Raw genomic sequence first — 13,083 nt, forward strand, 5'->3', positions numbered from 1 at the left:
GATGGGTGAGGAGGGTCAGGGAGGTCCAAGAGGGAGGTGATATATGTATACTTAGAGCTGATTCACTTCATTGTGCAACAGAAACTAACACAGCATGGTAAAGCAATTATACTCCAAGAAAAATGAAAAACAAAAATGTTAAAAAATATATATATTCTAATATAAGCTTTATCCTCAGGATATAAAGCACAATGTTTTTCTTTTAATTTTTTTCTTGGAAGTTGTGCCAACTCCGGTGATAACTGGATTAATCAGTAATCTTAGTGACTTTATATGAGTATCTGCTTTAGTAATTCACTGATTATTATCAAGGAACCCTTATGAATTTATGTCCCTTTCTTGTTTTAAAATATAATTTTATTCTGGAAAAAAGTTTCTATTTTTTCAATGATAATATCATTTATTATCCACCTTTAAAAACATCTTAAGTACAAAGTCTACAAAACACTGATTTATGTTGAGGTTTATAGAATTAATATTTTATAATGGACTTTTTCTCAATTTTCAAGCAAGCTTTTAAATTACTTTTTTCTATTATATCTTATGCACAATCTACCAAAAGTTAGAGTTAAGTATTTTAATAATTTATCCATATGTCTTCCAGAATTGTGTTGGTAAATGACTATTTGTTAACTGTATTCATAGATATTTTGTAGTGCTTCTGTCTTTTTCTTGGAGAACCCACATGTACAAAGTTTAGCCATCGAAAGCCGAGAATTTTTTGCCGGCATTAAGGTATGTAGCAGTGGGTGTAGATTTGAAAGATTATTCCTCTGGAACTGTGTTTTCCACATTGTGATCTGTGGCTGCTGGTTCCAGAACCACATCACAGACTCCATGCTGAGACCCAGGAGTTTGTATTTTTTGAGAAATAGCTCAAATAATTCTAGTGCCAGTGAGCTCTGAGGGCCTGTTACTGAACTACAGTTGGAATATACTTGCTTTTTTTTTTTCTTTCAGAAAAAAATTCTGTCTGCCTTGAACCAGAATCATGAAGGCAGGCTTCAACCAGACTGCCTAAAATGTGTTGTGGAACCAAACTGTGCCTAAACTCTAAACATTACAGCAACTCCATGAACTCTTCTGTGCATTGCTGATGTATTTAAGGGTTTGGTTTTAATTGATCTTGTTTAGTTAAAAAATTCTAGTGTTTATTGCTATCATCAGCTCACTCAGCAAAATAGGAGCTATAGAGGGGAATGCCCTTTCAAAATTATTATATCTTAGAAATAAATTATATTTTAACATGATTGCTTTACATGTTTTCTTACACCAGTTACAACCTGAGCACTATATCTGAAGATGGGAATGAATACCAGTTGAGGATAGAGAGCACAGTTCCTATTGTTTGTCCTACTGGATTCAGTGAGCTTGATCAGGAGTGTAAAATCTCATTAAAACTGACAACTGTTGATCAAGGTAATATGCTAAATCCATTTCATTATTATATTTCAAATACTAACCAGTCCTTTTTTCCCTTCAGGAAGTCACTGGAGTGCACTCATATAATTAATTATATTGCATGTTTACATCATTTTACAACTCAATCATGTTAATAATACTGGGCCAAATTTATGATTGCCAAAGCAATCTATATTGCAGTCCACATTTATCCCTCCAGGGCTCAAAGCACAAGTTAGGAAAAAAAGACAATAATAAACAGTCTCCACATTGTTATCTTTCTCTTCCTCCTCTTTTTTCTCTTTCTCCTTCTCCTCATCCTTCCACTTACTCTTCTCTTTGTTTTGTTTTCAGAGATTGAGGGACGCACTGGTCTTTAAGATCTTCCAAGTCATCCCTAATGAGGAAGGTGTGATAAGTTATGCTAAAAGTTCAAGCTTATGTAACACAAATCTCATAATGCATTCTTCCCACTCTGCTCTCTAATGTAAGCTCATGTTTGAGATGTTTTGCTTTCAAATTCTTCCATTTGAATTACTGGTTATGGAGATTGTATGACACGGTCACATGCATGTCACTGTCACAGCCACAGAGAGAGCTGAAATTCCCCCTCAGAACAAGACAGACTAGGAGAGGACAAACTGTCTATAGCAGTGACTGGGTTGATTGGGTTCTTTGTTTTTCCCTTAAGCCTCTGATATAGGGACCAATCAAGTAAAATATAAATAAAATAATTTTCAAGAGAGATTACAACTCTGTTCATATATTAATACCTTTTTCACCATAGGGCATAAAATTTTATTCAGTAAATACACCAAGTGCTATGTATCTAGGTCTTCACATCTGTATTACGCTTAATTAAATCAGAGAAACAAAAGGATAAAAATGCTAAGAGAGATTGCCTTATAGGAAGTACTCACCCAGAAAAAGAGATGACTACAGAGATAGAAAAAAAAATCAAAAGAAGCTATCCCAACATGCTTAACACTCAACAGGCTTAGGTAACACCCATCTATTCCCTCGGATTTCAGGAGCAACGTAAGCAATACTTTATTTTTAAATACAACCCAGAATATGAAATTAAACCCTCTCTCTCAGGCTGTTTGACATGTCTACCTCAAGCCATTTGCTTATTGTGTATTTTTGCATAATATGCAAATTTTACTAAAGTTTATGGGGAATAATAGGAAGAGGGTGATGTTATTGACATCTTCCAAAATTGTGTTAGGCAAAGATTTCCTTCCAAGTGTAAAGTATATTTGCTTGCTCTAAATTCTTTCAACATGATAAGCACTGCTAAAATAATACAAAAACAGCCTAAATATATTCCTACATTTTAGAAGTTTATCTGTTATTTGTCAATTAAAAACAATTTTCTTTTTTTCTGGATAAAATTTATTTCATCCTGATATTCTTCATCTCATCTTCTTTAAGTATATTTTCATTATATCTCTACTCCTATAGAGCGGAAGTTGGTGTCTCCTACCATATTTCTGGGCTTTGCAGGTAGAGCTAGTGGTAATGAACTGGCCTGCCAATGCAGGAGACTTAAGAGAGCTGGGTTCAATCTCTGGGTTAGGAGGATCCCCTGGAGGAGGAAGTGGCAACCCATTCTAGTATTGTTGCCTGGAGAATCCCATGGACTGAGGAGCCTGGTGGGCTACAGTCCATAGGGTTGCAAAGAGTCAAACATGGTTGCATCTCTGAGCACACACATGCACTGTATTTCTAGAAAGACCCCACTGCTTTTTCACAGTCTTAAAAAGAACAGTACTTGGCCCTCATATCATAGACTAGGGGGAATTATGTCTGTGGTTCTATCTAAGCAAGATATATTTCATATTCACCTTAGGGAGATGGCTAAGAGTTTAGATGTTTCTGTTACTATGTATATGGGAAAAGTATATATTCCTAGGGAAACAAAATGTATGAAGAGAAAATCTTTTCAGGAACTTAGAATCCATGAAGTGAGCCTATCTCAGATGGACTTTTGGTGGACTCTATCCATTTTGTTTAGTTATACAAATTTCTAGAGTTCCTTCCTCCTCTTTTCTTTCCAACTTATTTCTGTGTGTGTTTTTTGTTCCAAGGCAAAAAGCACCTCAAGGTTCTGAATATACTGGGACATTTAGAAGGTGAAAAGAGATTGAGGATTTATTTCTGGTGTGGAATTACTTAGTTTTGATTTTTCTGTTTTTAAAAATGATGAACTCTGTATCAATAATTAAATCTGCTTAGTGAACTCTATTTCAGTAATCATTGCTATCCCTCAACAATGGATAGATAGAATGTAAGTTCAAGCCCTAAGATTTATCTGTACCCAAGGCCTAAAAGAATTAGAAAGAAAAAATTAATGATGTTTCATAGTGTTAGAATTACATTGTTTTCTTTACAGAAACAAAAATAAATTTTATATTGCTTCTAAATTATTTCCAAGAGCATATGAATTTATAACCTATGAAAAATAGTAATATGTATGTATATATGTTTACACACATGTTGATTAACTATTTGTAAAGATCAGGTAGAGTTCAATAGCTTTGGTTTATTCAGACAGAAATTACCAATATATTTTTAAGTAAGAGGAAATAATTTAAGAATAAATTCTGAATTCACTGTTCTATGTTATTATGGATTTTGGTTGGTAGTTTCTCTTAGGAAAATTTTCTATGTATTTTTTAACTAAAATAGGTACAGAACAGCTAGGCTTAAATTTGGCACTGTCTTCCCGTCGCGTGGACCTTCGTCGGACATCATCCTGTGCTAACGGAACCTGCAGCCATGCTTTTGTCTACTATACTGCAGTTACACATTTTTCACAAGATGGGAATAGAGTCACAAATATTGTAGTAGAACCTATAGTTCATGAGAATTTCCTGTGGAACAGCTATATTCCAGACAGCATCCAGGTTTACAAATTATAAAAACCTTTTTATAAACTAAGCTTTAAAAATATATGTATTTTATCACTATACCTTATAAACTTTTCATCTCAAAATTATTTAATGAGCTATTTCAGTTTTTAAATGATTCCTACCTTAATAACTATGATAAAACAGTAGCTAATTAAAAATTCACTGTTTGTTAGAAAATGTATTGTATATCTCTAAATAACAATTAATAGTAATATTTAGGGAAAATTTCTTTGCTTTTAAGATCAGAGTGAAAGATGTCCCAACTGCTTACTGCTATTCATTTACTGATCCACATATAATCACCTTTGATGGCAGGTAGGTTCCTGAAAGCTTTCTCCTTTGGTAGTTTGTGTTTTTCTTGGATTTTGTTGCTTTGTTTTAAACATTATACTTTTTCTTAGTCCTCTTCACTGAAGGATTAAAAAGGAAGGCATGTATGGACATCACTGTTTTGTTTCTAAATATTTGTTCATGTGAAATGTTTTTTGCCCTAAAATCTAGTTCTTTTTAAATATACAGAATAATTGTGAAGCTGAGTTTGTAAAAGTGAAGATTCTTATAAATACAGTAATTTTAGCTCGACCATTTACTTATCATAATGATTAAATTATCTATTCTAGAGATATGTACTGTATCACATTTCTACATGATATTGAAGTAATAATATTGAATGTTTAGGTAAGATGATTAAGCTAACACATATAATTATTTTAAAAATTAACCACTTCTAATTCATTGCAAGAATACTCAGGGGAAAAACTGTTGTAGCTATCGTGAATATCTGGATGTCTGCCTTTGGAACTTAAACTGAGCAAAATGACACAACAGTAACCTAAACTAGCTTGCTATTAATACCTGAATAGAAGGATTTAAACTCAGTTATACTGTTTTGGGAAATACATGATTTTAAGATGTTGCTAAAGAAATAATAAGAATACCTCTTCATTGAGTCATAATATTCTTTGTGATAGAAGGTCATTTCTTCTTTAAAAAATTATAATGTGATCATTGTTAATAAAATTATTTAATATCAGCAAGAACATGTAGAGCCCCTCACCAATAACAAGTGAAATTCCAAAAGTCTGAAAAGGTATTGAAAGGTTGTAGGCGGTAACCCACATACAACAATCTTTTATGATTATAATTAAATTAAATTAAATTCTTTATGATTATAGCTAAACTTAGAAGCTTTAGTGGAAAAACCTGGAGAAAGCATAGTGGCTATTAATTTAATTTGTTATCATTCAACAATATTAACCATGTAACAACTAAGTGGCAAACCACACTCTTAAGTGCTGGAGTATGGCAGTGCACAAACAGACAAACGTCCCCTAGCCTCCTGAGGCTTACGTTTGTATGGGTGGAGAGAGACACACGACAAAGTATGTAGTGTATCTGAGGGGAAAGAAAGCAGTGTCACAAAGAGAAGGCTGAAAGTGGGGACTGACTGAAGTGATGACACAGAAGAAAAATGCACTGAGAGAGATTTGGGTGTTTATTACTACCTTGTTTCATTTAGTAATCTACAAATAATTGTTGTGATGTATAAAGCTATTAGAATACAAATTTTCCATTCTTGCATCAAAATATATTGAATGCATATAAATACATTTAATATGTATATTTAGTTTATAACATACTGTTGTGATATTTTATACCAATTCTTAATGCAATTGACTTCTGTTAATGATATGCTTTATAAGAGTATGTCACGTGATTTTGAAGTCCATGTACGTCAGTGGGACTGTGGAAGCTTTCACTATCCTGTGTCATGTAACTGTGGCTTTGTTGCCAAAGAAGAAGGTGATGTAGTTACTTTCGATATGTGCAGTGGTCAGCTACATGAATCACAGCCATATTTATTTGCAAAGAGCCAAGATGTAATCAGCAATATCAAGATAAGTGAATCTTAGGAAGAAAAGTCATAGTATGTATGATTCTTCACTGTTAAAAGTATTTTTTGTTTTTTTCTACTGATTTTGGATTCAAATCTGAATTTCATCTATATTAAATTAGGTGCCATTATTTTCCAATGTTAATTTTTTTAAGAAAATAACTTACCAATTAACACTGATCTCAGAATACATTTTTTTTCACTTACCACACAAATAGACACAACAAAGTTCAAACTGTCAAATCTAAGTGCCTTATTTTAAGATTTCAGTATGATAACAATGGATTATTCATAAAAAATATTTTTATAACATCCAGTAAACAGTATATTAGGCAGAGATGAAATACATAATTAAGAATAAATATTTATGAGTAACTATTTTTGAAATGAATACAGATGATTCTGCTTCAGGAATAAACTGATAGATACATGAAAGAGATTAGAAAATCAAGAAATAGACCTAAGGTTATATATTTTAAAATACTACTTAATATCTGTGAACTGATTATTTGTATTTTAAGGTCACCTTCCCTTCATCTTCCAAAAAAGTAAATTCCAGGTGAATGAAATTTAAAATTTAAATCAAAGTAGTAGAAGTTGCCAGGTCCAGCACAGCAGGTGAGAAAGACCTGAAACGGGGGCAAGCACCATAATGAAAAAACAGACCCATATAATTTGGCAAGTGGGGAGTCAGGGGGCCATCCTGCTGTCCATGGCAGGAAGACAAAATGGCTCCTTCCAGCCCTCACTTTTATTGGCAGAAGTCACATGAGATCATTAGGGAATAGCTATACTGGGGAGTTTGATTAGCGCAGGCTCTGCTGTTGATCAGGAATACAGGAATAACTTGTTTTGTTTCCATGGAGACGGACACAGGGGTAGGCAGTGAAGCGGAAGAGAGAGCTCTTCCTGACCCAAGAATGTCAGGTTAGCATGCTTACTAGGACAATCACGAGGGCGCGGTTTGCCGCACCCTTGAGTCATGGGGCAGGTTCTGGTCTCTACTCTGCCAGGCTGCAACAGAAAGTTTAAGTAAATGTTTTTATAGCATTGAGATGAGTAAGAATTTTTAACATAGCTTTATATATTTGAATTGTCATTAAAAACCAAAATGCAAATCAAAAAGGGAAAATACTGTTACATATAAAGCATAGTTAATATAGAAAGCACTCATACATCACTAATATAGTCAGCACTCCAATTAAAATGAGAAAACAATATAAATAGGCAATTCACAAAGAAATAAAACTAATATACCCAGAAGTACAAGTAATCAACAAAAATATGAAAATGTCAACCTCATTAGTTTATCAAAGAAATGAAGATCAAACACCTCTCATGCAAGACCAAGTGTAGACCATGTAGTTACAGACTTTCCAGAGAACATATGTATTATTCATATATTATGATCTGAACCTGTGCATGCCATTTTTTCAGGAAATTTTAGTTCTGAAAATTTGTCAAAGTAAAATAATCAAGGATGTGCAGAACCCTAGTGATACTCATTATATTTTTCCAAGAGGGAAAAAGTACAATTAATCAGTGATGAATAAACCATTTAACCAAAACCCTAAATATAATGCTGTCACATAATAGAACGTTTTGTACTCATGAAAATTTTGGAGTAAATGTGGATTTATTGACAGGTGAAGAAGATATTAATGAAATGTAGGAGAGGTTTACAAAGCACTTGCATTAAGATATACTAGCTACCTCAGATTGAGTAGTACTGTAAAATTTGTTTGCTTTTGTATTTTTCTGCAGTGAACATTTAACTGATTTCATACAAAGGAGAAAAGCTCTGTTTTTAAATTTAAAAGTTTAAAAGGGAAGGAGAGTCAGACAAACAAAACACAGGTGGTGTGTTTTCAGTGATCTTCAACACACACCAAAGCGCCTGACCTGGGAGAGGGCTGATCCTCCTGTGAGGAGGCTCATGGATGACATAGGCTTTTAAGATGATTCAAGAAACCCCCTTGCTCCCATTCCCAGTTGCCCAAGCAACTTTCTGGTATAATTTGGCTTCTTATTCTATTTACCTACTGACTGCAAGAGAATACTGATTACCCACAGGAATCTGTTCTCTTCTGGAATTATATTTATCTGTGTAAATTAATTACTCGGCAGTCTAGCTCTACATGAAATAATTATTATCAGAGATATTATTTTGGAAACATTATCCTCAACATTTCTAGCTGTTTTAATTGTATAAAATATTTGCTTTAGTGTAAATTATTTAACAAAAGGAGCATAAACAAAATATCTCAGTGAAAGGATCAATATGGAGATTAAACTTCAATATATAAAATATATAAAGATAAAACTTTATATTTTGCTCATTTTACTAATATGCTTAGTTTTTTTTCTAATCTGTCTAAATGGTACTCATTATTTTGTCCCAGTAAATTAGAGGAAGACATTAGAAAGTCAGTTTGATTCTCATAATCATTAAACCAATAACTCCTGATTTTCCTCCTACCACCACCAACCTGCTCTTTTCCATCTCAGTAAATGCAAACTTCTTTCCTCAATTGTTCATGTTAAAAACTCATAGTCACTTTAACTTTTCTTTTTATATCAAGCCTCATGTTTGATCCATCAGAAGCAAATTCACCTCTAGTATCAAAGAATTTTATCTCTTTCCCTGCTACCAACTTAGTCCAAGCCACCATTCTCTCTCCCTTAATTATTTTAGATTCTCTTAAAGTTTATTCTCCATGCAGTGATTCCTTTGAAATGTAAGTCAGACTGTACTATTCCTCTGCTTAAATCCCTTTGTTGGCTCTTCATCACTTTCAGAGTAAAATTGGCAGGCCCTATATAGCTTAGAAGACCGTGTATAATCTGAGACTCCTCTCTCACTGAACTCATCCACCATTCCTCCATAGGTCATTACTTTCCAGTGTTCTCTAGTGGAAGCTTACTGTTCCTAATAAAGGCCAGCCTGCTTCTCCCTCAGGACCTTTGGACTTATCACTCCCTCTCACTGACACATTCTTCCACATATCTTCATGACTGACTTCCTTGTCTTTTCTATTCAAATATCATATTATCATATAAAATCCTTCCATGGTCATTCTAAATAAAATAGTTTTTCTCACACAACCCCATAGAATTTATCTCCCTTAATGCATTAATAGTTAATATACATTTTCTCCATTGTCTTGAAAATATACTTTTTCTCCACTGTCTTATGTGATACACTTCATATTTATTTTTTCTTTTTTGTCCTCTCATAATAGAATGTAAGTATCAGGAAGGCCAAGACTATTTTGTTCATGATTCTATCTCCAACATTTAGAATAACAGCAGAAAAATAGAAGTTGCTGTGTAAACATCTGAATATATAAAAGAATATTATTTTTCTAAATTTTCATAAATATTTTAGAACTCTAAATACAAATAGCAGGATTTTTATATCCTATTGCTTTTAAAGTTATATTCACGTAGATCTTGACAGTTCTTAAAGGATTCAATGACTTTATGCATTTATCTATTTTAATAGATAATGCATTTATCTATTTTAACCACTAGATCTTACTGATAGAGATAATGAATAATCTTACCATGACCAGAAGGAGAGAAATACCATAAGAAGGTCATCTGACTCTGACTGATAAATTATTTTCTCCTACGACTGAGAAGTATACCTAAGATTATGGTATCAAGTACGATAGCAATAATACATAAAAATAGCAACAATACTGGGAAAACAGCATGCACAAAATTTGATAATTCTTTCCTAAAAGTTATGTAAGAATTGTTTTTTAATTTAATACATTGCATTGCTAAATACATTATCTTATTACAAGGGCATTTTTTCATAACCTATTTTTATAAGAGCATTTTTTCTGTAACGTGTCTCTATGACATAAACCAAATGGCAAAAGCAAAACATACACAAGGTGGCAGTAATTTGTTAATACTTGTATTATTTGGTATCAAATATTATTAAAATATTAATTAAACCTGTATAATTGGGCACTGATAATATCTGTAATGCTATTTCTATTGGCTGAATAGTAGGTAGTACTTCTTTTAATACTAGATTACTGTTAACATGTAACTGTTTAATTAATGTGCTAAATAATATTGGGGATAGACTTTAAAATATTATTTTACATATGCTTTTAATTTTGGCCTTGAAAATAATTTTTTCTGGAGTTAAAGAAAATATGTTCTATTTTTTTAATCATTTTTTTCTGAAGACAAGGTTCCTGAGATTATAGAACTTGAGAATGCTGGATTCTGTAATATTTGAAAATATAACTGTGTGATGGTGAGAGTTTTTGGTCAAGGTTTCAAAGAATCACCTTCAATTAAATGTGAAGTTACTAAACTGAAGGTATGTTAATTATAATGTCAAAAACAATTAAGTTCATGAGTTATTCAGGTTAATTTTCTTTAGTTTGGAGTATCAATTAGCAACATAATCTCAAAGGATGTCATATCCTCAGAGAGCTGAACAGGAAAACTGTTAAGTTGCTTAACCATAAAGCTTCTCCTGTTTTTTATCATTTTTATTGAGGCATTAGCTCACTATTTCAGTCTCAATAAAAAATTAAAATAATATCAAATGATATCGGCGTCTTTATTGAAATGTAAAAACACAAAGAATGGAGGTCATTTTAATCGAAGACACTTTGTTTAAATTACAGGATTTAGAGATATGAACAATTCCCTTTTGCAAACCAAAAAGTTAGGAATAATTGTGCTCATCCTTTATATTTCCCTTAATATGGATTTCATATGGGAAAATTGCAAAAAAAAAAGTGTTTTTCTTTCTTGAAGCCACATAAGACAGACATGGTCACTCAGTTTTAATATTAGTGCATCAAATTATACTTTATTTTTGATGATATTTATATGATCTTCCTTTTATTTGTGGAATTTTAAGGAGCATTTTAAATTTAGAAAGTACTTATTACGTTGGGTAAGCTAGAAGCTTACAATAGTAAAACATAATTTAGCATTTTTTTTTACTTTTCTCTCAATTCATTCTGAGATTGAGAATTTAAGGAGGAAATAACTTTTGTATGTGTCTTTGTCAAATAGTTATACGTAAGAGTTATGCTTATTGCAAGATTTTGAGTAGAGCCTTTCCAAATGAGCCATGAAATATTTTAACCTCAGTGAAATAATAAGACATGTAATAGAAAATGTAATATATATTATTTCATTCACTTTAGTGTTGCTCACGAAAGTTGTCATTATATTGTTCTTGGCAGAATAAACCACATGTTATCACCACATCATACCACATCACATCAAATGTGATCATCACAGTCCAATTAAGTGATCTGATGAGAGAATTTTATAGGTTTATATTCTCTTGGAAAGTACATTTTGTTCTTTCAGATATACTTTTTACTGTGATACTTCTTCTCATACAACTTCCCTCCTTCAAATACCTGATAAAGAGTATACTCTGGAATTCTCTAACTCTATACAGAACTATAGGAAAATATATATATATAATATATATATATATATTCATTAACAAGAATCAAAATTACATACATTAACTATTTTCTTTCTCACACTGTTTAGAATATTTATGTATTTTATTTGTAATACTGTTGGATTTCTTTTTATAGTATTTGTATTCCACTTTGAATTTCCTTCACACTCTGGTTGATTTTAGTTATACACTTATTTGGAAGGTATGTGATATATTATCGTGGTTCTAATAGTTGATGCCATACAAAAGGTATACACTGCAGAGAAGTGTCACTTTCTTCTCATCCTTGTGTTCCTCTCCCCATTGCTCCTTCTTTCCATCCTGTTCCCATCCATTTTCCAAAAGTATCCATTGTTTTCTTAGTTTATTCTTATTGTATTTCTTTTGCACAGAGGAGAATGTAAATTTCTTTTTTCCTATGAATGGTAGCATAATACAGATGTTCTGTTTTACTTTTGCAGTAGTCATTTTTAACAAGTTTTTGTCTAGAGCTCCATCCACCCAGTCATTTTCTTCATTCACCCTAAAAGCATCTAGGACTTTACAGAATCCAATTTTTAAGAACTGGATCACTTAAGTGATCCAGAATTAAGAATCCCGTCACTTACTGATAGGATTAAACTTAAGTTGCTATCCTAGAAACAAATGACCCTTCATGATCCAGCTATTGTCTGTTTTTCCAGGTGTGAACTCCTGTACTCTAGGAAAATCCCATGCTTTTTCCTGCATTACTGTTTTTTCACATGGTATCCCCCTCCAGGCTTCCTAAATGGCACTCATCTATTTCTGCTCCCAGTATCCAAAAGGCAGTCTCCTTTTTCACTTTCAAGAGAAGTGCTGTTCCTTTTTTGAAGCCTTCCTTGACCACGCTAGTTAGACTTAGCGGCTTCTTTCTCTCATTACACCTTATTTGAATCTTGGTTATAACAATAAGAAAGTATTTTGTTTTTCTTTCCTCTGTGATCTCTTTCTTTTAGAATATTCTCATTCCATATGAAAGAAAGTGAGTGTTAGTCACTTAGTTGTGTCTGACTCTTTGTGACTCTATGGACTGTAGCCCACCAGGTCCATGGGATTTTCCAGGCAAGAATACTGGAGTGGGTTGCCATTCCCTTCCCCAGGGATCCAACCCAGGTCTCCTGCATTCAGGCAGACTCTTTACCGTCTGAGCCACTAGGGATTCCATACAGATACTCACAAAATACTGTTGAATGGAAAAGAAAGAGAACCCTGTTTATTCTTCATTTGGAGTAGGCTTTCTAAACAGAAGAGTGGAAATAACCCCTGTATTCATGGTCATTGCCTGGAGTCTTGTTTCAACACCCAAAACCAAAACAAGAGTCCATACATCCATCTAAGTGTCAATATCATGACTACCCTCTGATGATTGTTGTCATCCCCCTCTGCTGGAA

At 32.9% G+C, this 13,083-nt stretch overlaps 1 protein-coding gene across 1 annotated transcript in view; it reads left to right on the forward strand.

Moving 5' to 3' along the window:
• VWDE (von Willebrand factor D and EGF domains) overlaps positions 1-13,083 on the forward strand; it is an 89,981-nt gene that overhangs the window by 28,067 nt on the left and 48,831 nt on the right. The window contains 6 exon segments of the mRNA XM_086398073.1: positions 646-737; positions 1,274-1,419; positions 4,093-4,310; positions 4,558-4,666; positions 6,009-6,227; positions 10,410-10,555. Coding sequence (XP_086254199.1) covers positions 646-737; positions 1,274-1,419; positions 4,093-4,310; positions 4,558-4,666; positions 6,009-6,227; positions 10,410-10,555 — 930 coding nt within the window.

This window comes from Bos grunniens, chromosome 4, assembly GCF_055505025.1.
Source record: "Bos grunniens cultivar Pamir isolate PY7600 chromosome 4, Bosgru_T2T1.0, whole genome shotgun sequence".
NCBI lineage: Eukaryota > Metazoa > Chordata > Mammalia > Artiodactyla > Bovidae > Bos > Bos grunniens.